The following is a 20,791-nucleotide window of genomic DNA, read 5'->3' on the forward strand; positions in this document are numbered from 1 at the left end:
TTACTGTCTGTACTTCTTGATTATTTGTATTTTCTGTATATATTTCTTCTATTATAGTCTATTTGTTTTACATACAATTGTATTTGCTTTCCATGGATCTAACCTCCGAATCTTAAAGCACCAAACAGGTGCATTATTTCATGTACATAACTTTATATTAATAGCATCAAATGTAACTTGAAGGAAGACTACATAAAATAATTGAAAACCTTTGTTGAGCAGAAGAACAGAGGATCTTTCCAGTGGCTTCCATCATTTTGCCAGCTTTAGTAGCATCTTGCTCTCCTTGAACCTTTAAAAGGAGCCCTAGCTCATTTTCCGCCTCAGACATAACTATAAAAGGAAATAATTGCACAATATAAATAAACTAGCACATTATTGTTCAAATTGATAACATGCATAAAAAGTTCTTTAGATTTTGACAGCATTTACAGTTGGATATGGTATGTATTGGTGGGAGAGGAGGGAAAGAAGGAATACGTCTGAAAGTAAAACATGCAAATGTCCAAATCAGACTTCTCAAGTACTTTTTTTCATGTGGGATAGTTGGGCATCTGAGACTCCCTTTGGTAGGAGACACAGATAAAGAATATAGAGGCATGCTACACAAAAGACTTTCATTATTAGTTTCTTGTTGTTTATGGTAATTTGTTACTACATTTAAAAGTACTTTTAATTGAACTCTGATTCATTAAGGATGTACTTTAAGAGGTGATCCTTGTCTGCTTACTTTTGTTATCCTTTGTTACTTATACTATCTGTAGAACTTTATAGAGATAATACTGTGTGTAGTGGGGCAGACTACCCCACTCCCTGTGAGAGTGGGCTGCAGCAGGCCAGGCCGCTTGCGCAGACAGGGAGCCAATCAGAAAAGGGCTTATGGGGAGCCAATCAGGGCCCAGATTGGAGGGAGCCAATCAGGGCCAGGCTCACCCACATATAAAGGCTGCCCAGGAAAGGAGCAGTCAGTCGGTACCAGGCCTTCGACAGGGGAAGGTCAGTCTCCAAGGGTGGAGACTAGCACCAGGGACAGCGCAGTGCTGGCCAGGCTCGGGGAGGCTAGGGAGCTTGAGTCTGTAGCCTGCCAGGCCCTGAAAGGAAGGGCTTAATGGGTGCAAGGGGCCGTAGGGGAAGCAGCCCAGGGAAGCAGACAGACGAGGGGAGAGAAGGAGGACAGCGAGGCTGCTGCCAGAGGGTCCCTGGGCTGGGACCCAGAGTAGAGGGCAGGCCTGGGTCCCCCCCCACCTCCCTTGCAGTACACCCAGCCATTGGCCGTAGGGAGTGGCCATTATACTACGCCAGATCCCTGACAAGAGGGATTGGACTCAAAGGGCGGTTGGACATAGTGGCTGGGGTGTAGGACTGCTGATCATCGACCCCTGGAAGGGGGTGCAGATGGACTAAGGGGCACTGCCGGAGGGCAGTGGCCTCAAAGAGGACACCACTGAGCAGGCAGCAACGCGGGTCCCGAGATAGCAACAGAGGGCAGAATGACGGACGGGACACCACCAGGAGGGGGTGCTCCACTAGACAGAGCTAATTCCCGGAGTCACCAGCAGGAGGCGCCAGGTGGTGAGTCCCAACCCGTTACACTGTGCCATAATTTAAGCTGGAAAAACTCCCAATTTTATTTAAAATCATTTATTTTCATAAACAGGGAGCAGCTTTTCTGAAAATTTAGGGAAACTAAAATTAAGTTTTATATAAACCACTGGTCATGTTTTCTAATAATTATAATGGCTTCCCTTAGTTCAATGATAAGGGATTAGGGCTACTAGAACTAGTTGAATTAGCCATATAACGGCATTCTTCATTTTCTGCCTTTAGTACAAATATAGGTAGCATTAATGTAGTCTATCAAGAAATCCCAAATCTGGCACTCAGGGTTTACACTAAAATAGTGACATTTTCCAGAAATTAAAAACTGTTTCAAATATGCCAGAAGGTTGTTTTAGGTTAAACAGTTATCTGGTTTTAACAATGGATTTAAATTCAAAATATTTTTAAAAAAAAAGTAGTCGTTATTACACCAAATTAAAATACATATGTTATTGCATACCATTGAGTCTCTGCTGGTATTTCTCAATAGTCTTTAGAAGATCTATACAGCTTGTCTGAATGGAGTGAAAAACCTTGGAAAAGAAGAGTTAGTACATTAGTCTATGGAAATAGTAATGTGAATATAAATAAGAAAATGTCTGCTTAGTATATAACATTCTACGGCCTAGGATTGAGCAAGTTTACCAGTAAAAGAAATTTAAAGCTAGAGAGATTCTTTTAGAAATCACTTGTCTGTTTCAATTGAGATAATCATATGTATGACTTCCATTGGCAAATATTCTTCTAGGCAGAATCTATCCAAAGCCTATGGCCCAAATTCATCTCTAGCATAAGCAAATGCAATGAAGTCAAAGGATCTTGCACCTCCTTACACCAGGGTTGTACTTGACCTGCAAACAAACTTACTCAATATAATCAGGATAGACACACACAAGAAATGAAGGTTACTTGTACAGGGTATGTCTGCACTTCAAGCTGGAAGTGGAATTTCCAGCTCAAGGAGATATATCTCCACTAGCTCTGCTCAAGCTACCATGTAGTCACAGCAGTGGGAGGGGCTGGCCACCCCACGTATGTGTGTACCATCTCAGACAGATAAGTACTTGGACAGCAAAATATAGATTCCATGGCTATTTCCATGCTGGGGACTATATGGGGCCCTCCTAGTGGTTGAAAACCAAGATATTTACAACTATTACCATTACAGCATCATCTGTATTTTCTTTCCAGTCACCATCCATTCTCCAGATGTTTAGTAATTCTTTTGATGGTGGAAAAAATCAGTAGCAGGGACATCTGCAGGATGAATGCAAGCATGAATGGATGTTTGTCAAAAGCAAGTGCCACTGCTTGAAGTAGCAACTCAAATGCCATAACACGATAAACAATTTTTGGTTATATATGTGGGAATATAGGAATACTGAAGTGATAAGTTGTAATACCCGTGATAGGTGGTGAGGGCTTAGAGGGGAAGCTTGAACTGATGGCCAGTCACCCATAAGATGCCAGGGAGACTGGCCGAGATTTGTTTCTTTTTAGACAGTTCAGATCTTTTCCTTGTGAGAAGAGAGGGTAGCAAATACTCAGGAAGCTAAATGTCAAGATGGTACTACTGCAGCAAGGAGTAAAATATTTCTGTAACAGAGTGGCATGCCCCTTTTAAGGGTAAAAGGCTTGGGACAGTCAGCCCTGTTCTGTTAGCCCCACCCTGCTACATCTGTGTAGGGTTGGATTTAAGAGGAAGGAAGCCCAGCAGTGGGGAAAATTGAGGAGACAGATTGTCCTATGGCCTAGCTGAAGACAGGTGCCAGTCAGGGACTACAGCCTGCCTGAAAGCCTAGGTAAAGGGAGAGTATGCCAGCCTCTAGGCAGCGAGGTTGAAGCCCAGGAACTGGGGTTTGGACAGTTTATTGCGGCTGGGGTTAGCCTGCAAAGGAGGAGGCTAATAGCCAAGCCTGGTTGGGCTGAAGATTTGGTTGTTTTGCTATGTTCTGTAGACTTTAAGTGACAGACTCTGAGGCCTCAAAAAGATTGGACTCTGTCAGATGGCTTGGCCAGACAGCTAGAATGAGTCAGAGAAAATACTGGGTAAATTGAGGCAGGGCTGCTGCAATACCACTTCCAGCCATCGGTGATAGTTTCCATTTCCCTCTTAAAGCCTCTATAATAGACCTAAAAGAGCACTATCAAAAGCTTGTAACAGGAGATCAGAGATTAAGGAAATGTGGAAGGTGATGGTTAAGGCCAGGGGTGGCTCTAGACATTTCGCCGCCCCAAGCACGGCGTCATGCCGCGGGGGGCGCTGTGCCGGTCGCCAGTCCCGCGGCTCCGATGGACCTCCCGCAGGCGTGCCTGAGGAGGGTCCGCTGGTCCCGCGGCTTCAGTGGAGCTGCGGGACCAGCGGACCCTCCGCAGGCATGCTGCCGAAGGCACCCTGCCTGCTGCCCTCCCGGCGACCGGCAGAGCGCCCTCCACGGCATGCCGCCCCAAGCACGCGCTTGGCATGCTGGGGCCTGGAGCCGCCCCTGGTTAAGGCTGCATGGCTGTCACGGATTCCATGACTTTCTATGATCTCTATGACTTCTGCAGCAGCCAGTGCAGCTGGCTCCAGGGCTGCTCGAACAGATCAGGCATCCCCTGGAGCCAGCCACATCGGCCACTGCTGGGGCACTTTGGGTGTAGGAGGGGGCTCAGGGTTGGGGTGCAGGGTGGCACTTACTTGGGGGGCTCCATGGAAGTGGCCGGCATGACCCTGCAGCTCCTAGATGGAGGGGCCAGGGGACTCTGCAGCCGCGCGCTGCCTGCACCCACAGGCGCTGCCCTCGTAGCTCCCATTGGCTGCGGTTCCTGGCCAATGGGAGCTGCAGAGCCAGAGTTCGTGGCAGGGGCAGTACAGGGAGCTCCCTGGCATTTCTTCTCCCTTGGAGCTGCAGGGATATGCTGTCGGAGCCGAGTAGGGAGCCTGCCAGCCCAGTCAACCCTCCCCCTCCCCAGCACTAGTAGCGGTCCTGAGCTGCATGCTGCCACCTGCTCTCCCCCCCCCTTCCCCAGCACCAGTGGGGATCCTAGGCTGTGTGCCACTTGCCCCCCGCAGCACCAGCACCACCCCTGGACTGCTCCCCTAGAAAACCCACAGACCCCAGCCCAAGTTTTAGTTAGGGGAATATAGTACAAATCATGGAACGGTCATGGGCCATGAATTTTTGTTTACTGCCTTTGACCTGTCCATGACTTTTACTAAAAATACCTGGGACTAAAACATTGCCTTAGCGATGGTCAGACTAGCTAAAGAAATTGACTAGCTACAAGCGTGTGTCAAGATGTTTTAAATGAAGCTTCACAAATGTTTGAAAAATGGTGTTTTTTCCAGTTTGTTGCATTATTATGATGCATGCTTGAAAGAATAGACAGTGATAACCTAAAAATTCTTCTGTTTTTATGTATTAAGGAGATCTGTTTTAACCAAAGATTATCCTTCATGAGAGAACCTATGTAGTAAAGGAAAGGCTACTGAAATGATGTGGATAAAAGTTAATGACTGTAATTTGAAACTCACTTATTTCAATAGTTCATATTGCAGTCAAATAGCTTTCATACCACAAATGTTATTGTTGTGTCTTACATCTAAGCAAAGGTCTGGAGATGCTCCAGAAATTCAGAAGAATGGATAGTAGAGAAATGTCTGGGTTGTAAGAGGCTTTCCTTGCAAAAATTAATGCCTCCATTTAGCACGCAAAAAACAGGATTTGGACATTTAATTTGTAGCAGATTAGAGATTGCTTAAAATGGCTGGCATCTACATCTCAGACTATTTTTCTTAATAAGACATCTGTTGCTCTGATTTCCTTGCTTGGATAGACTGGATTAGAAGAGGAGAATTGACCATATTTTTTCTAAAAATTCAAGTTACTACAGAGAAATCATTTTGTAATTTCTTTCCTCCAAGAGAAGGCTTTTTTAATAACACATCATCTGATTTTTTCAAAGGGATTCTAAGTCTTATCAATTTTAAACTAGATTGATTAAGGCTGTAGGAGGTCAAATTAATTACCTCAAGTCATACAATCAGTGAGTTAGATCTGGATTTCAATTACTGCCATGTAAATCTGGATTAACACCATTGATTTTGCTAGAGCTGACTGAATGGCACCATTGTTTTTAATAGAATTACTCCAGATTTACAATTGTCTAAATGAAGTCAGAATCTGGCTCAGTGGAGTTTAGATCTAGGATTCCTTCTGATTTTCTCATCCTCTTATTCTATTGTAACCTTGTTAAAAAATAACTGTCCACTGCTGGAGGCAGGTTAATAGTTTTACTTTGTGTTCCTATCAGCAAGAGGGCAATTATTTAATTTGCTTATAAATCTTGTAGCTACATCAAGAGGACCACTGATCTCTTGATCTAAGAAACGGGAAATGTTTTGTGCAGTGCAAAGACAGAGACCGCACTCTGTTCAGTCCAGAGTATAAAAGTAGGCAGCCAGCAAATTCCCAAATCGCTAAACAGATTGGGCACTGATGGTGTCTGTCCAAAAATAATGAAATAAGAACATGGTACCTGCTGAAATGTAAAAGTGCTAACGAAAATATTGTTATGCTGAGAGGTACTTGGGACTGACTGGATCACAAACCTCTTTGAGACTGGGTGTAAAGGCATCTTTCAGTTGACATAACTGTCAGGATAAGTTAATCAGAAGTCCCCCACCTAAGACAAAAGCATGTTGTGAACCGACTCAGGAAATTTGGACTGAATGAGTGGAGGGATTTTGCTAAATGGAGAGGGTGGGAAGGAAGGCAGACCACATAGAAACTAAACAGACAAGAACCGAGGGAGGCAGAGACAAACAGAAAAAGGCCAAGCAGCAGCTGGTAAACACAGTGTGACCTGGAAAAAGCTAGAGAGAGAGAGAGCGTGCACTTTTGGGAATGTTGGCTAAAGAGGCTTGGAGTTGTAAGCTAAGAAACTGCTCCTTTTGTTCTTGGATCCTCCTGCGTTAGGAGAAGCAGGACTTTGTACATTCCTTGTAAATAAACAAGATTTCATCAAATAAAATACCAGACTCCATCAATTTCTACTTCCAATTAGAACATCCTCAGGGCCCCAAACTTTGACTCACCACTCGGGTCAAACAGGGGCAACAATGTGATATTTAAAGAAGTACAACGAGTGGAAGAGAGAGAGTATGCAGTGTTATTGTAGCTGCATTGGTCCCAGGATATTAGAGACACAAGGTGGGTGATGCAATATCTTTTATTGGATCGACTTCTGTTGGTGAGAGACACAAGCTTTCGGACAATTAGATTCCAGAGGGGAACTAGGTCCTGGGAGTGGGGCTAGTATAAAAACCTAGATAGTGGAGATTCAGATCTTAGTGAAAGTCAAATACATTACACCAAATTTAGGCTGCAGTAAAAGAGATCAGAATTGGGTCTAAAGTCTCCACTAACCAACCAAAGAAGATTCAAATTGAAGATTATGAACAACCCAGGAATAGCCAAGGGTGTGGGAATGAGTCAGAAAGTTGTGCCTTTTAAATTGGAGGCTAACCTACTGTATGTGTTATCAGGTGTTAAGAATGTAAAAGACACAGTCTATTGTGAACCAAAAACATATCATATTACACATAAACCTACATTACACCAGTGCACCCCTAATCCCAGCACCCCAAGCCCCAGACATTTGTTCAGAACACACACTGTCAGAAAATGACTTAAGGCATCCATATACCCTAGTTCATGGGCAGTGTGCCGTCAGTTATCAAATCAGACACATGGAGGAGTTACATCACCCAGTAGCCTTTAATGCTGCATCTGTTCAAAACTGAACAGAAAAGCATATTCCAAAATCCTTTCATAAATATATCCTTAGAGTCATCAATCTAGCTGGCAGAGCCTACATGCTACACTTAAGTTAATGCAGTAAACAGCTAAATTAGCCCACTATTGTTTGTTAAAAATATGCAGTGATTTATGTGTAGACGTACTAATGACAATACAGTTAACTATAAAATATTTTATTGTGATAACTCCTTTTGCTTCTGAAAAAAATTGGTAAGAAATTAAGGCCATTCTTACATTACAATCCACGTGAGCTTCAAGTACACAAGTTAGTGTGAATTGCCCAGTCTACTGCAAGCAAATAGTACTTGTCAATATACCATTAAGTCACTGGTAGTAAATGCTAAGAAAAGTTAATGTATTCACTAGACTTCTGCAGTGTGCTATGGATACTTTTTCCACCGCTTTGCCAGACACCAATTCTGTTGCTTCAATGTGCACAGGCCTAGTCTACGCTAACGTTAAGTCAATTTAAATTGCCAGCTGTCGACCTACTTGTGCTTAAATTTATCTCTAAGTAAGTGCCCCATTACAGTGAGCCAGTAAAACCACCTCCATAAATAGCATGGAGCCATGGTTGACCTATCTAGGTCAATGCAGTGCAAGTGTAGACATGCATGTAGTGCATGACCTGTGTCAACCCTAACAGTCCTCCAGAAGCTGTCCCACAATGCCCCATTCCCTGCAACAATGACTGCTCTGGTCACAACTGCAAACTCCACCGCCCAGGAGTCACAGAAACCAGAAGACAGCCCTTCCTTTTAAAGTGCCTCACATATTTTTGAAATAAGGTGACCAGATGTCCCGATTTTGGCATCTTTTTCTTATATAGGCTCCTATTACCCCCCTGATTTTTCACACTTGCTGTCTGGTCACCCTATTTTGAAATGCCTTTTCATGATTGCCTGCCTTGGTGAGTACAGCTAGCAGTTCTACCTTGTTGTATGCATCTGCCCAACCAACCATGCTGGCTCCATGGAGTAGACAGGAGATATTGGATCTCCTGGGCCTGTGGGGAGAAGAGGCTGTGCAAGCATAGTTATGGACCAGCTCTAGAAACATGGACATCTGCAAACAGAATGCATGGAGGATGCAGGCAGAGGGGAATAACAGGGATCAGTAGCAGTGCCACACAGAAACTAAGGAACTGCACCAGGTATACCAAAAGGCCAGGGAGTGCAGCAATCAATCTGGTGCTGAGCCACAGATGTGCTACTTTTACAAAGGCCTGCATGCCATACTTGGTGGAGATCCTACCAGTACCCTTCAGGAAACCTTAGAGAAGCCTGAGACAGAAAGCCCTGCCATGAACAGTGATGAAGAGAAAGAGGAGGGGACAGTTGGGGGGCTTCAGCTGTCCCATGAACCAGAACCTATTCAAGACCCCACCACAGTCCTGGCAGCTGAGCATGGACAAGCCTAATGAAGGGGAAGGGACCTTGGGTAAGTGTGCACATATTTTTTTTTCTTACAATGTTTAAATTTAAAGAGGTAGCAGTACAACAAGCAGAGGTAGCGTTGGCATCTGTTTTTCATTCCCCTGTTGAGTTAAATGGTGAGGGGAAGACAGGGGAGGCCATGTGGAGCAGTTTGTGTATATACATAGGGAGATGTCCCTTGTATCCTCCAGCGAGATCTTGAGGAAACTTTAATGAAAATACTCTGCAATAATCTCTAAAGGGTGATAAGGCTGGCTGCATTATTTCATCCTTCTTGGTAGGACACTTTCCCACAGCACTCTGTGATGAGTTTGGTTGGCACCACTGCAGTAAACAGACTAGAGGCATATGGACCCAGGTGGTTTCAGAACACCAGTAGCAGCTGTGCGCTCTGTGCCTATGTTGCCTTCAGGAATGAGATATGATCTTAAAACCACCACTGCCTGTGGATAGAATCATAGAAACCAATTTTTTTCAATCTTCCCTCATAGGTCATGTTTTCTAGACCTTTAATCATTTTTGTTGCTCTTCTCTGGACTTTATCCAATTTGTCCACATCCTTCCCAAAATGTGGTGCCCAGAACTGGACACAATACTCCAGTTGAGGCCTAATCAGCACAGAGTAGAGTGGAAGAATTGTGCCATTGCCTCATACTCATATCCATGGAATAAGAGCTGAATGTTTATTGTTTCATGCAACTGAAGTTCCCTCCCCCATACTCATCCCTAGCGGGCAATAGTTATTATGGCTGGGGTTGTGGAGCGGTGCTGTGCAGAAGCGCTCCACAGCCAAAGTGTCAATAAACATGTCTTATTAAAAGTTTTTATGGGAATAAGGGAAGGGAGTTTTGAAAATTTTCTTTCTCTTTCTGTTATGACTGTAAATCCAATGATATATCTGTCTGTTTTTATCAGCAGCAGTTGCTGCCGTTGCAGCTTTGAGGGATGCCCCCTCCATACCTGCAGTAGAGCTATCCCTGATGAAGAGAAAAAAGAGGATGAGGGAGAACATGTTCAGTGAGATTGTGCAAACCAGTGCTGCATTGGACCACAAACACCAGGCATGTCAGACAGCATGGAGAAGGAAAGAGGGGACAGGAGACAGGCCCAGGAATCCCAGCAGGAAAAGGAGAGGAAGATGCATCAGGACATTATGGGTCTTGTCAGGCAGCAAACCCAAATGATGCAGACCCTGATTGACCTACATGTCCAAAAATCTTAGCCTCACCACTTTTTCCTGTCCTTGGAGAACTCCACAGTAGCAACTCCCTACGCCCCCCCACCCACATTCCATGTGGCATCATAGGCCACCTCCTTACCCCCACCATTCCATATGGGGGAACAGCAAGGAAAACCACAGCTTCACAATTATGTGAGAGCCACAGCTAGTGTATGCATCACCACAGTGGACTACATTTGTGCAATGAAATGGAAAGAAATTATTGCTGCCTTTCCAATTTCAAAGTCCCATTTCCAGGCCCAAAGAACAGTCCATCACAGAACACTACTATGGCTGACTGTTAAAGTGTGGTTTCAAAGCCTCCTTCAGCTGCATAGCTGTACATTGGGCTCCTGTAATAGCCCGTGACTGGCTGTTCAAAGCCAGCAGACAGCTTCTCCACCTCTTCCTAGTCAGCAGCTTTTCCCCCTTTGCCTGACAGATGTTACGCAGGACACATCAGGCAGTTACAACCATTGGGATATTTTTCTCACTGAGTGAGTAAGCACTGCCGGAATCCCTTCAATCTACCAAAAGCGCATTCAACAGTCATTCTACACCTGATGAGTCAGTTGCTGAATCTTTCCTTGATGCTATTGAGGCTTGGGGCTCATGTATAGCTTCATCAGCAAGGGGTAAACTGGGTCCCTCAGAATCACTATTGGCATTTCAATATCCCCAAAGGTAATCTGCTGGTCAGGAAACAACGTGCCTGTTTGCAGCTTTCTCAACGGTCCTGTGTTCTTGAAGATATGACCATCATTCACCTTCCTTGACCAGCCCACATCAATATCAGTGAAGCATCCCCAGTGATCCACCAATGCTTGGATAACTATAGAAAAGTAGCCCTTTCTGTTAAAGAAAGGCAAAGTGGGCTGGTGCCAAAAAAGCAATGTGCATGCCATCTATTGCCCTCAGTCCAATTCAGGAACTTCACTACTATAAATCCATCCACTATGTCCTGAATATTGCAAATAATCACAGTCCTGCATACCGGGAGACAAATAATGGCCCTACACACTTGCATGATGACAGCCCCCACTGTGGATTTTCCAACTCTAAAATGATTTCCCACTGACTGGTAGCAATCCAGTGTTGCAGGCTCCCAGAGCGTGGTCACATTTCACTTCTCCACTGTCAGTGCAACTCTCATTCTGGTGCCCCTGCGCTAGAGGGTTGAGGTGAGCTCAGAACACAGATCCAGGAATGTGGCCTTTCACATCAGAAAATGCTGCAGCCATTGCTCATTGTCCTGAGCCTGCATTATATGATATGATCCCACCAGTCAGTGCTCAGTTCATGGATCCAAAAACAGTACTCCACTGCCTGCAGCTGCTCCATGAACATCATCACCAACCTTGAATTATTTTCTGAGATTTTCCTCTGCGAAATGTCCAAGAAGAAACTGTCATGTCCCCTGTGTTCTTGTGGTACTTCCCGAGTGTCTGAAAATACAGGAGAATCATGTGTCCTGTATTTGCAACATTCATGAGAATAGTGCAAAGCACTGTGGGATCCCTGCTTCTGTCTGAGAATGGTGGACAGCAAAATGTGCTGCACAGGTTTGTGGGATTAAAAAAAAAAGGCCCAAAAATTATGGGATGGAGTAAGTTGCATTCTGGGGACCTGACCCCTAGCTCCCAGAGATTCCTTGGCAAGTCATTTCCATCCCACAACACATTGTGAAAAGTTCCCAAAAGATATTGTGTCAAACAGCAGCATGAGGCACACTGAAATATCTACCCGTGGTGCACCGTATTTTACATCAACACAATTACACCTAGAGAATATGTGCAGTGCTGACGCAAGCAGCCAAGTATGCATGCACATGAGCAATGCACAAACTTTGGTGGCAATACAGCAATGTAACTTGCATCAACCAAAGTTTGTAGTATAGACATAGTCACATAATCCTTACATTTACCTCTAGTTTGGCATCCAACTCTGCATCAGATGCAACCACATGCTCGTCTTCTTTCTTTCCAGTAACTTTGATTAGGACTTGCTTTGTCTTCCAGTATTTCTTCTGCATTCTGCTGACTACAGACTGGTCTTCTGACCTATATTTTACATTGGTATCCTTGGAGTGACTATGAGAAAGAGATAAGTAAACAGATCAAAGAATTGTTTCAACAATTTACTATGTATACAACAAAGCAAGAAATTAATAAAATATTACCAATGCAAAACAATTTAGCCAATCAGTGCTGACATAGTACTTTCTGAATGCTCTTTGAAATCTATTTGCACGTTATGTCTAGTTGGTATGAAAGCCCCATAGTCCATCATAATGATGTCTGAATGGGTACTTACATATTTTTAATCATTAGGACTATTTACTGCAGCATAGCTTGAAAGTGATTAGTACAATTAGAGCTATATGGAAAAAGGAATTTTGATATTTTAATATTTGTTTTCATCCCAAACTGGGATGGGAACTCAAATTTTCACAAAACAAAAAGGTCTAAAAAATTAACATCTTGACAATGTTATTATGCAAAAATTATTTAAAGAATTTTATTTTATTTTTAAGAAATAATTATTTTTAAAATTGTCAAAATATCAATTTGTAATACTCTTTACTTTTAAATAGACAGTTAAAATATTTTTCTTTTGGAGCTGACATTTCACTTTTCTCAAAAGAAAATGTTTTGATTTCTGAAAGAAAGGAAAAAAATTGCAGAAATCAACTTTCCCACAGGAAAGTTCAATTTTGACAAACCCATATTTTCCAATGGGAGAAATAGGTTCATTTAAAAAAAAATGCAACCAGCTGTATATACAATGTTGCCAGGTATCTGTAACTTCCAATTTTCTACCCCACACATAGCTACTTCACTGGACATGGTGCTTCCGCTTATGGCCACTGACTAAACAAAGATCAGAATTCCTAGCTACTTTAAAATGTGTAGAATATAGGCACTGGAAAGACTAAATGGGGGAACTTTTTGGCTCAACAGCTCAGATAACTGATTTTCATTCAATAGAAATTATGTCAGTGTTTTGTCTATATAGCTGTTAGATATATTGAATGTTAGCATGCTTTCAAAGGTTTAAAGGTAATTTCCAACTGACTCAACAAAAACCACATCTGTTCATGAAATATATACTGAATGCCAGAGGCGCCAACTTTGTGATTTCCTGAGGGATGCTGGACCCCTGCTCTGCCCCAGGCCCCACCCGCACTCCACCCCTTTGCACAAGCCCCCGTTCCTGACCCATTATGCCCCTTTCCCCTGCTTTTTTCTGTCCCTGCTTCCCCCTCCTCCCCAAAGCCTCTTGCACACCGCTGAACAGCTGATCGCAGTGGATGGGAGGCATTGATAGGGAGGGGGAGGAGCTGATTTGCAGGGCTGCCAGTTCCGTGGTGCTCCAGTCCCAGAGCATCCACAGAGTCAGCACCTATCATGACTGCCCTAAATAACAAAGTCAAAGGGACATAACTTGTCTCAAAATTTTTATCTTTCAGGTTCTCCCAAGTCACACCAGTTCAGATCTCATGTGAAGACCCGACAAGTATTGGTTGACTTTCACTAAAGAGTCCATTGGAAGACATTTCACAGGTTTGCAACGTTTACATATTTTAATTTTGTATAAAAATAATCTAATTGCCAAACTGACACTACACACAAAAAGAACAAAGCTAAATAAAATTTGTCATAGTTTATGATTTCTTCAGCATTCTTTAGTATAACTCACTTAATTGGGACAATCTGGTAGATTCCAATTCATTCTGATTAAGCATCTGTCTCATTTAAACAAAGTTCATCTAACTTTACAATGTTGTAACTGTATACGGCTGCACCTCTCTTTGTAATTCACAGGACAATTAACACTTGTCTTCACTGCTGAGTTAGAGAAGTTAGAATTATACCTCAATTGGTGCCCCAATTCAAGTCCCATCCACCCACAAAAAAACCTTGAGTGTGGGGGTGCTCGTAACTGGAGTTTCCTGGCCTGTTGGGGTACAGGCTACAGCTGCAGTTAGTACAACTTGTCAGCTACTAACATGACCACTCTACAGCTCAAATGTTATTTCAGAGTGCGGCCACTCTCACTCCATGTAGGCTAATTTAAGAAAACTTGAGGCTAAATAACCTGATTAACTCTACAGTGAAGACATATCCTTAGACCAAAATAATCCCAGCTTGGCAACTGGAGCAATTTTGATCATCCTATTAAAACAACATAACACTCATTCTGTTTTATCAGGGATAGAGGAAAGAAATCTGACTGGTTAATTTCTGTTCTTCAAAAGGGGGTGTGCGTCACATAGGCACCGACTCTGTGGGTGCTCCGGGGCTGGAGCACCCAGGGGGGGGAAATGACCACCCACCAGCAGCACCCCAATCAGTACCCACCTGCTGGCGGCCCCGCCAATCAGTGCCTCCCCCTCCCTTCCGCCATGATCAGTTGTTCTGCAGTGTGCATGAGGTGGTGGGGGGTGATGGTGGGGTATGCTCAGGGGAGGGGGCAGAGCGGGGGGTCAGGAAGAGCCAGGGCTGGGGTGGGGCTTTGGGGAAGGGGTGGAGTGGGGGCAGGGCCTGGGGCAGAGCAGAGATCGAACTCCCCCGGCACATTAGAAAGTTGGCGCCTCTGGTCCATCATGAATGTCCATTCTCCACAGCAATACAGAAGTAGTTGTACAGAGGTGCAATGGGGATAGTGTAACGGAAGGGCCACCCCTTCTAGAGGCCATCACAATTATGTATTCCAAGGCTGTAATAACTAACTACATATTTTATATAAATTCTAGTTAGTATATTTTTTGTCAAGGTTTAAATGAAATGGCATAGTAAATCATGAAAGAAACTATACTATAGATCCCTCAGCTCCTGTATTGTGACAAAAACGATCAGATTTGCAGGCATGTCCTTTCAAAGAACAGAAATGAAATAGTGAGCATCAATTTTTTACTCTTTGTCAAACATTTCCACCTCTTGACTTGTTTAAATATTTATGTGACACAGCCCCTAATATCTTAAACCACATCTAGAACATGCCAGGATAGATAGGAACACTAGCAAGAGTGGGACTAAAAAAAAAAAAAAAGCTATAATAGGATTATTAAACTTCCATAGAATAGTCCCAGATATTTTACAACTATTTAGATATGTGGACAGTTCATTGTACTGTTTGGAACTGGTAACAACAACAAATGCTAAACATGTCTATATAATAAAGAAGATACTGTAATTTTTAATGAAGAAATTAAAGCCTGTGGACATGCACATATGTTAGGTGGCTCTAGAGGATCCGGGCTAACCATCTGTCATTGCTATATCATTTTTCAGTATATTTATCTTAAATAAAGAAGAGAAAGTCTAAACAGCTTCACAACTTTAAGATCCTGTCAGATAGTGTATTAGAAGAAAGTTATTTGAAACCTTGCAATTCTAGAAGCCTTGTAAAATGATGCCAGACACAACATCTCCATTTGATACATGCAAGCTTGATTTAGAAACTGGATCAGATGCGCTTTGCATTGCAGATTAGCACTATTGGATACTATTGCTCTTGAGGCCTGATCCTGCAGGTTATTAGGTGTGACTGATTTGGAACTGCTCTGTAATTTATGAATACTGCATGTTGACCTGGTTATTGGGATGTTTAAAGTATAAGTATATTGATTTAGTTTTAATAGGATGAGAAAAACGAGCAGGATAGGAAAGAATGGCTCAGAATAAGTCACTTCTCAGCAAACATTTGAGAGTTAAGTAACAATGCCCAGAAAGGAAAAGCCTGAGAACACAGGAGATCAAAAGAGATGTGGCAAGTTTAACTAGGACTACTCTTTCAAAAGAAGGGAGAGAGAGTTGTTTGGGGGAACCACACTGAGACACAGGGACCTACTGAGAGTGTTGGAAGAAGTTAGGTCTGCCTAGTTTACAACCAGGTGACGATAAGACTTTAGGTAAGAGAAATGTGTAGACTGTTTTAAATTTCTTTTTCTCTAAATGCATTGTTCTTACTGTTAAAATAAACAATACTTATGTTTTAAGATGACAGGTTTATCACGGCATGGCATTGGTCAAAGACTCCCAGAGAAGAACTGCAGGTGTTTGAACTCAGTTGGTCCTGCAGAGTAAGAACAGTTGATACACAGGGTATTGTAGCTAATAACTTGGTCTATTTATAAGAGATTTCCATCCCAGGGTTGACCAGATACTTGAGGGCATGCACTTAGAGAGACCAGAAAGGGGACAGAGGTGCCCAGTAACCAGGATACTGAGCATCTCTTTGTTTCTCAAATGAAGTTCATGAAGACCTAACGGGCTATTTCTACCAAAAAGTAATGGTCACTTTTATTAAAGACCCTATCCTGCAAACTACTCTGTGCAGTTTTCTATCAGCTTCAGCAAGACTCCACATGGGCATAGGGGTCGATCTGCACAGATCATCTTGCAGGATTAGTGCTTGCAGCCCCAATCCTGCAAACAGTTATGTATATGCTTAACATTGCATAACTTTCAATGGGATCATTCATGCGTTTGTATGTTTGCAGGACTGGGGTCTAACTATGTAAACAGTGTATGCAGCCATATAGAATAGATGAATTCCTAGGAGGCAAACATGGGGGGGGGGGAAATCTCCTTCAAGAACATAAATGCAGAATGTTAAAATAAACATTTAGGTTGACAAAACTAAATAAAAAGGGAATATCAAAGCTAAGGCTGACACACTAGAACAGATTGTGCCTGTGGAACCCAGGCTGCAAGTACTGATAGTGTAAGTCTACCTGGAGTGTTGCTTCCTGCCACATCAGCAAGGCAAATTACTTCAATACCAGTTGAGAGGGGGTCCAGGGGATTAGTTTTTTTATACAGTGTGGACTCAACCTAGGAGAACTTTCATACGGAAGACTGTTTAAACAAGAGAAAGGTGGCTGGGTACTGAAGGAGAGGAACATCAGATAAGATGGGAAAGAAAGAGTATTTGTGCCCTAGCCAAAACTGGCTTTTACATTTTTTTCAAAAAGCAATCTTGAAAACCATTACAGGAAATAATTTTGTAGCCTGTCTTAATCTAAGGTGACCTTTTAAAAATATATATAATTTTCAAGCCTATGTTATTCCTTTGGCTCAAAAACAGTGTGAAGCTTTCCTCTTTTCCACATGGCTGTGCTACCTGAAACACTTTTCAGGTCACTTCTTGTAAACCACTTCAGGGTCAGGGAACACTCATGTTGTGGAGGAGTCACGAAGAAAACAAATTCAATGCATAGGACAGGAGATAGAGGGATAGTAGGAAAAGAAATTAGTCAAATGAAACATTTTTTAAAAGATTATTTTGTTTCTTTTAACATTATAAACCATGTGCAATCTTTTTACAGCCTTTTTTCCCCAGGAAGGATAATGCTAAATTTTTTCAATAGGCTCTCTTTTTTCAGCAATATTTTTCTTCTGGGTATTATATGTTGCTATAAAGTAACACACTCCTGACTCACCTAGGATGGGTATCCATTCTGCTGTGGCTCTTGTTACACCTATGGAAATAGACCAAAACATTTTTTTCTACTTCCACCACATCATTCTAGAAAAAGCACACTTAGTACAGAGAAGGAACAGCAACTGAAAGCTGAATCATAAAAGAGCAATAAAAAGAAATTTATTATATGTTGGGCAGGATACCATGGTCAGGGGCATGGTTACAGGAGGGAAGAAGGGGACTTGACCTAAAACAATATTTCAAAAGAGAGAGACAAAAAACCTCAGACTTATCTAAAGTTGCTGAGAACTTGGAGAAATCAAGCTTCAGGGTTGTGTGAGTAAGAAATTAAAACTAGAGTTGGTTGGGAATTTTTCTATTAATTGTTTTTTTGTTGGAAAATGACAATTCATCAAAACCAAAACTGTTCACAGGAAAAGGTCAGTTTCAGTGAATTTCCCAGGTTGAAATTAATTTCAAATTGTTGAAATGGGATGTTTCAACATTTTCTAAACCAAAAAGTTCTTTTTTTTTTAAACTACTTTCTGTTTCAAAATGTAAGTTAATTTATAGGGGGGGGGAAAGGTGGAATAAAAGGTCAGAATGAAACATTTAAATTGATCCAATCTAGATTATTGGTTCACAACTATTTGAGATTTTGACTTTGTCCCAATTTGGGATGGGAAAATTTCTGAAATCTCATATTCTTTTGGGTTGGGAAACTAGTTTCCTACCTAGTTGTAATGAAAACAAAACCTACTTTTTCAATCCCCAGAATAGCACTGGGCATTAATAGGGTGACCATGTGTCTGTTTTTTGACCGGAACACCTGGTCAAAAAGGGATCCTGGCAGCTCCAGTCACCACTGCTAACTGGGCCATTGACTGTCCGGTTGGTGGGGCTGGCAGGCTCCCTGCTAGCCTCCGCGCCACGCGGCTCCCGGGAAGCAGCCGGCATGTCCCCCCTCCGGCTCCTACGTGTAGGGGCACCCAGGAGGTGCTGCATGCTGCCCCCAGCCCAAGCACACCCCTGTGCAACTCCCATTGGCTGGGAACTGCGGCCAGTGGGAGATGTGGGGGCAGCACCAGCAGACAGGGAAGAGCACAGCAGCCTGGCTGCCCCTACATGCAGGAGCCGGAGGGGGGACATGCTGGCTGCTTCAGGTAAGCGCCGCCTGGAGCCTGCACCCCTGGCCCCATCCCACACCTCAATCCCCTGCCCCAGCCCTGATCTTCCTCCCACCCTCCAAACCCCTCAATCCCAGCCTGGAACACCCTCCTGCACCCCAAGCCCCTCATCCCACACCCCCAGACAGAGCCCTCACCCCTTCCCGCACCCCAGCCCCCTGAGCCAGCCCAGTTAAAATGAGCCAGTAAGTGAAGGTAGGGAAAGAGAGCGACAGAGGGACGGGGAAATTGAGTGAGTGGGGGCAGGGCCTCGGAAAAGGGGTCAGGGGGCGGGCAAGGGTGTTTGGTTTTGTGCGAGTAGGAAGTTGGCAACTCTACATTAGTGTCCATTTCCCACTCCTCTTATTTCCTACTAAGATGTTACTCTGACCAAACATCATCTGCTCCTGTTTTTTCATTTGTTGTCTCCTGTAGTCAGTTGATGCTTAGGTCAAGTCGTTCCTCCCTCTCAATAGAGGGGGAGGGTCTTTAGTTTTGGGTGGGTATAGGCTTCAAACAGCACAAATCAGTCTGGGTCCTAGGACACTAGGGGTGTGGGTTAGAGCCCAAGTCCCACTGTGACTCGGGTCCAAGCCCTGCCATTTTGCAGAGTGAATGCAGTCAAACCGCAGAGCTGAGACAGAAGGTCTGAGTAGTGCAGTACGGACATGTTAACATGGCTGTGAGACCTGGGTCCAACAATTGTAAACCCAGGCTTACAGTGCAGTGTGGATGCTCAAGCTGGCTAGGAAACATCAAGTCCACAAGCCTGTATCTCGCAGACCTGGGCTTAGTGTGCACTATAGGCATATTCAAGGAGGCTCTGTAGGGTACAGAACCCACTTGCACTGATCCAATTGCAAGATAAGGGACCACCGTGGGACCCCCTGAAAGAATTTAGCACCTAAGTCCTGTTTTTAAGTGCCACTGCAATCCACAAAACTCCTGTTCAGCTGCTGCCTAACCCTGTAGGCACTTAAACACATACTGTACCTAAGTTTTTATGCTGGGCATGTGCACTGCAGCCTGACTTTAGGTGCCCGGATGCGTATCTCCTGCCTGAGCATGCACACTACTGTCTGATGATAGGAAACCAGAACCTGTCTCCCATCAAAGCCCCAAAGCAATTCACAAACTAGCAAAGATAGGCTGCCCAAGTAATGTGCAGGGACCTGATCTGGGATGCAGACTCTCAGGCAAGTTCACACAGAACAGCTGGGGGAGAGGAGGACCTAACCACTAGGCTACAGGGATATTCTAACTCTTTCTCTTGCTCAAGTAATATTTAAATATTCCAGTATTTAATTAAAGTTGAACAACTTTAATAGGAGAAATTGAGGGAGACCCACTTAATAATAATCCACTGCCTAGTGGTTAGGGCACTAACCTGAGAGGTGGCAGATCCCTGTTTAAATCCCTTCTTTCCCTGAGAAGGAGGGAGACTTGACTGGTGGTCTCCCAAATCCTGGGTGACTACCCTAAGCCACTACGCTAAAGATTATAACAGGGGTCCTCCTTCCCTCTCTCCCCAGGCTGTTTTGTTTCAAGTCCCACACACAATTTAGGCAATCATGCACCTTTCTTCGGTCAGTGCATGGATCACTACTATAGCTAGGTTCCTCCCTGCAGCACACACATAAGTGCATATCACTGAGAGGGGAGCAGGGCTTAACACACCCCCCTCTGGTCAGCATCTCTTACTGGTTAGCTTAGGCAGCTCACTGCCTGGCATACTGGTTTTGTGAATTGTATTCTAAGGCACCTTTCTCTCCTCATTCATTGTATAGGGAGCCTAGGTACCTAACTCAACTTTTTGGGTTGCAATGTCGTTCCTGTGATTTTCTAGGAGTCTAAAAGTAAAGCATCATGATGCTCAGCATTGCTATGCCTAGTCCCTTTGTAGATCCCACTTTAGATGACTAATGTGTGGAGGCAAGGCCTAGGGAAAACGGATAGGGCCCAGTGGAAATAAAGCTCTGAAGGTACATCAAAAAGTGCATCAACTGTACTTGGCCCTTTTCTACATATGTAGTATTTTATGGCATAAGAGACTCCACAGAGGCTTTGGCAATGAACAGCGAAACAGCTTGTGTACACTGCGAATAGGTGGATTAGCAGGTGCTTGATTGATGAATGATG

General features: G+C 43.5%; 1 protein-coding gene across 3 annotated transcripts in view; it reads right to left on the reverse strand.

Moving 5' to 3' along the window:
- Window positions 1-20,791, reverse strand: part of ICA1L (islet cell autoantigen 1 like) — a 62,298-nt gene that overhangs the window by 31,087 nt on the left and 10,420 nt on the right. For 2 of the 3 annotated variants that reach the window (XM_045032561.1, XM_045032562.1), the window contains exons 2-5: window positions 17,506-17,544; window positions 11,983-12,148; window positions 2,060-2,132; window positions 210-333 (exon numbers count right to left, since the gene is read on the reverse strand). In XM_045032561.1, the coding sequence (XP_044888496.1) occupies window positions 210-333; window positions 2,060-2,132; window positions 11,983-12,148; window positions 17,506-17,522 (380 nt within the window). In that variant the 5' untranslated portion in view covers window positions 17,523-17,544. Of the gene's footprint in view, window positions 1-209; window positions 334-2,059; window positions 2,133-2,759; window positions 2,857-11,982; window positions 12,149-17,505; window positions 17,545-20,791 lie in introns of those variants that run through there. The other variant, XM_045032563.1, reaches the window with a different exon arrangement.

This window comes from Mauremys mutica, chromosome 10 (genome assembly GCF_020497125.1).
Source record: "Mauremys mutica isolate MM-2020 ecotype Southern chromosome 10, ASM2049712v1, whole genome shotgun sequence".
Taxonomy (NCBI): Eukaryota; Metazoa; Chordata; order Testudines; family Geoemydidae; genus Mauremys; species Mauremys mutica.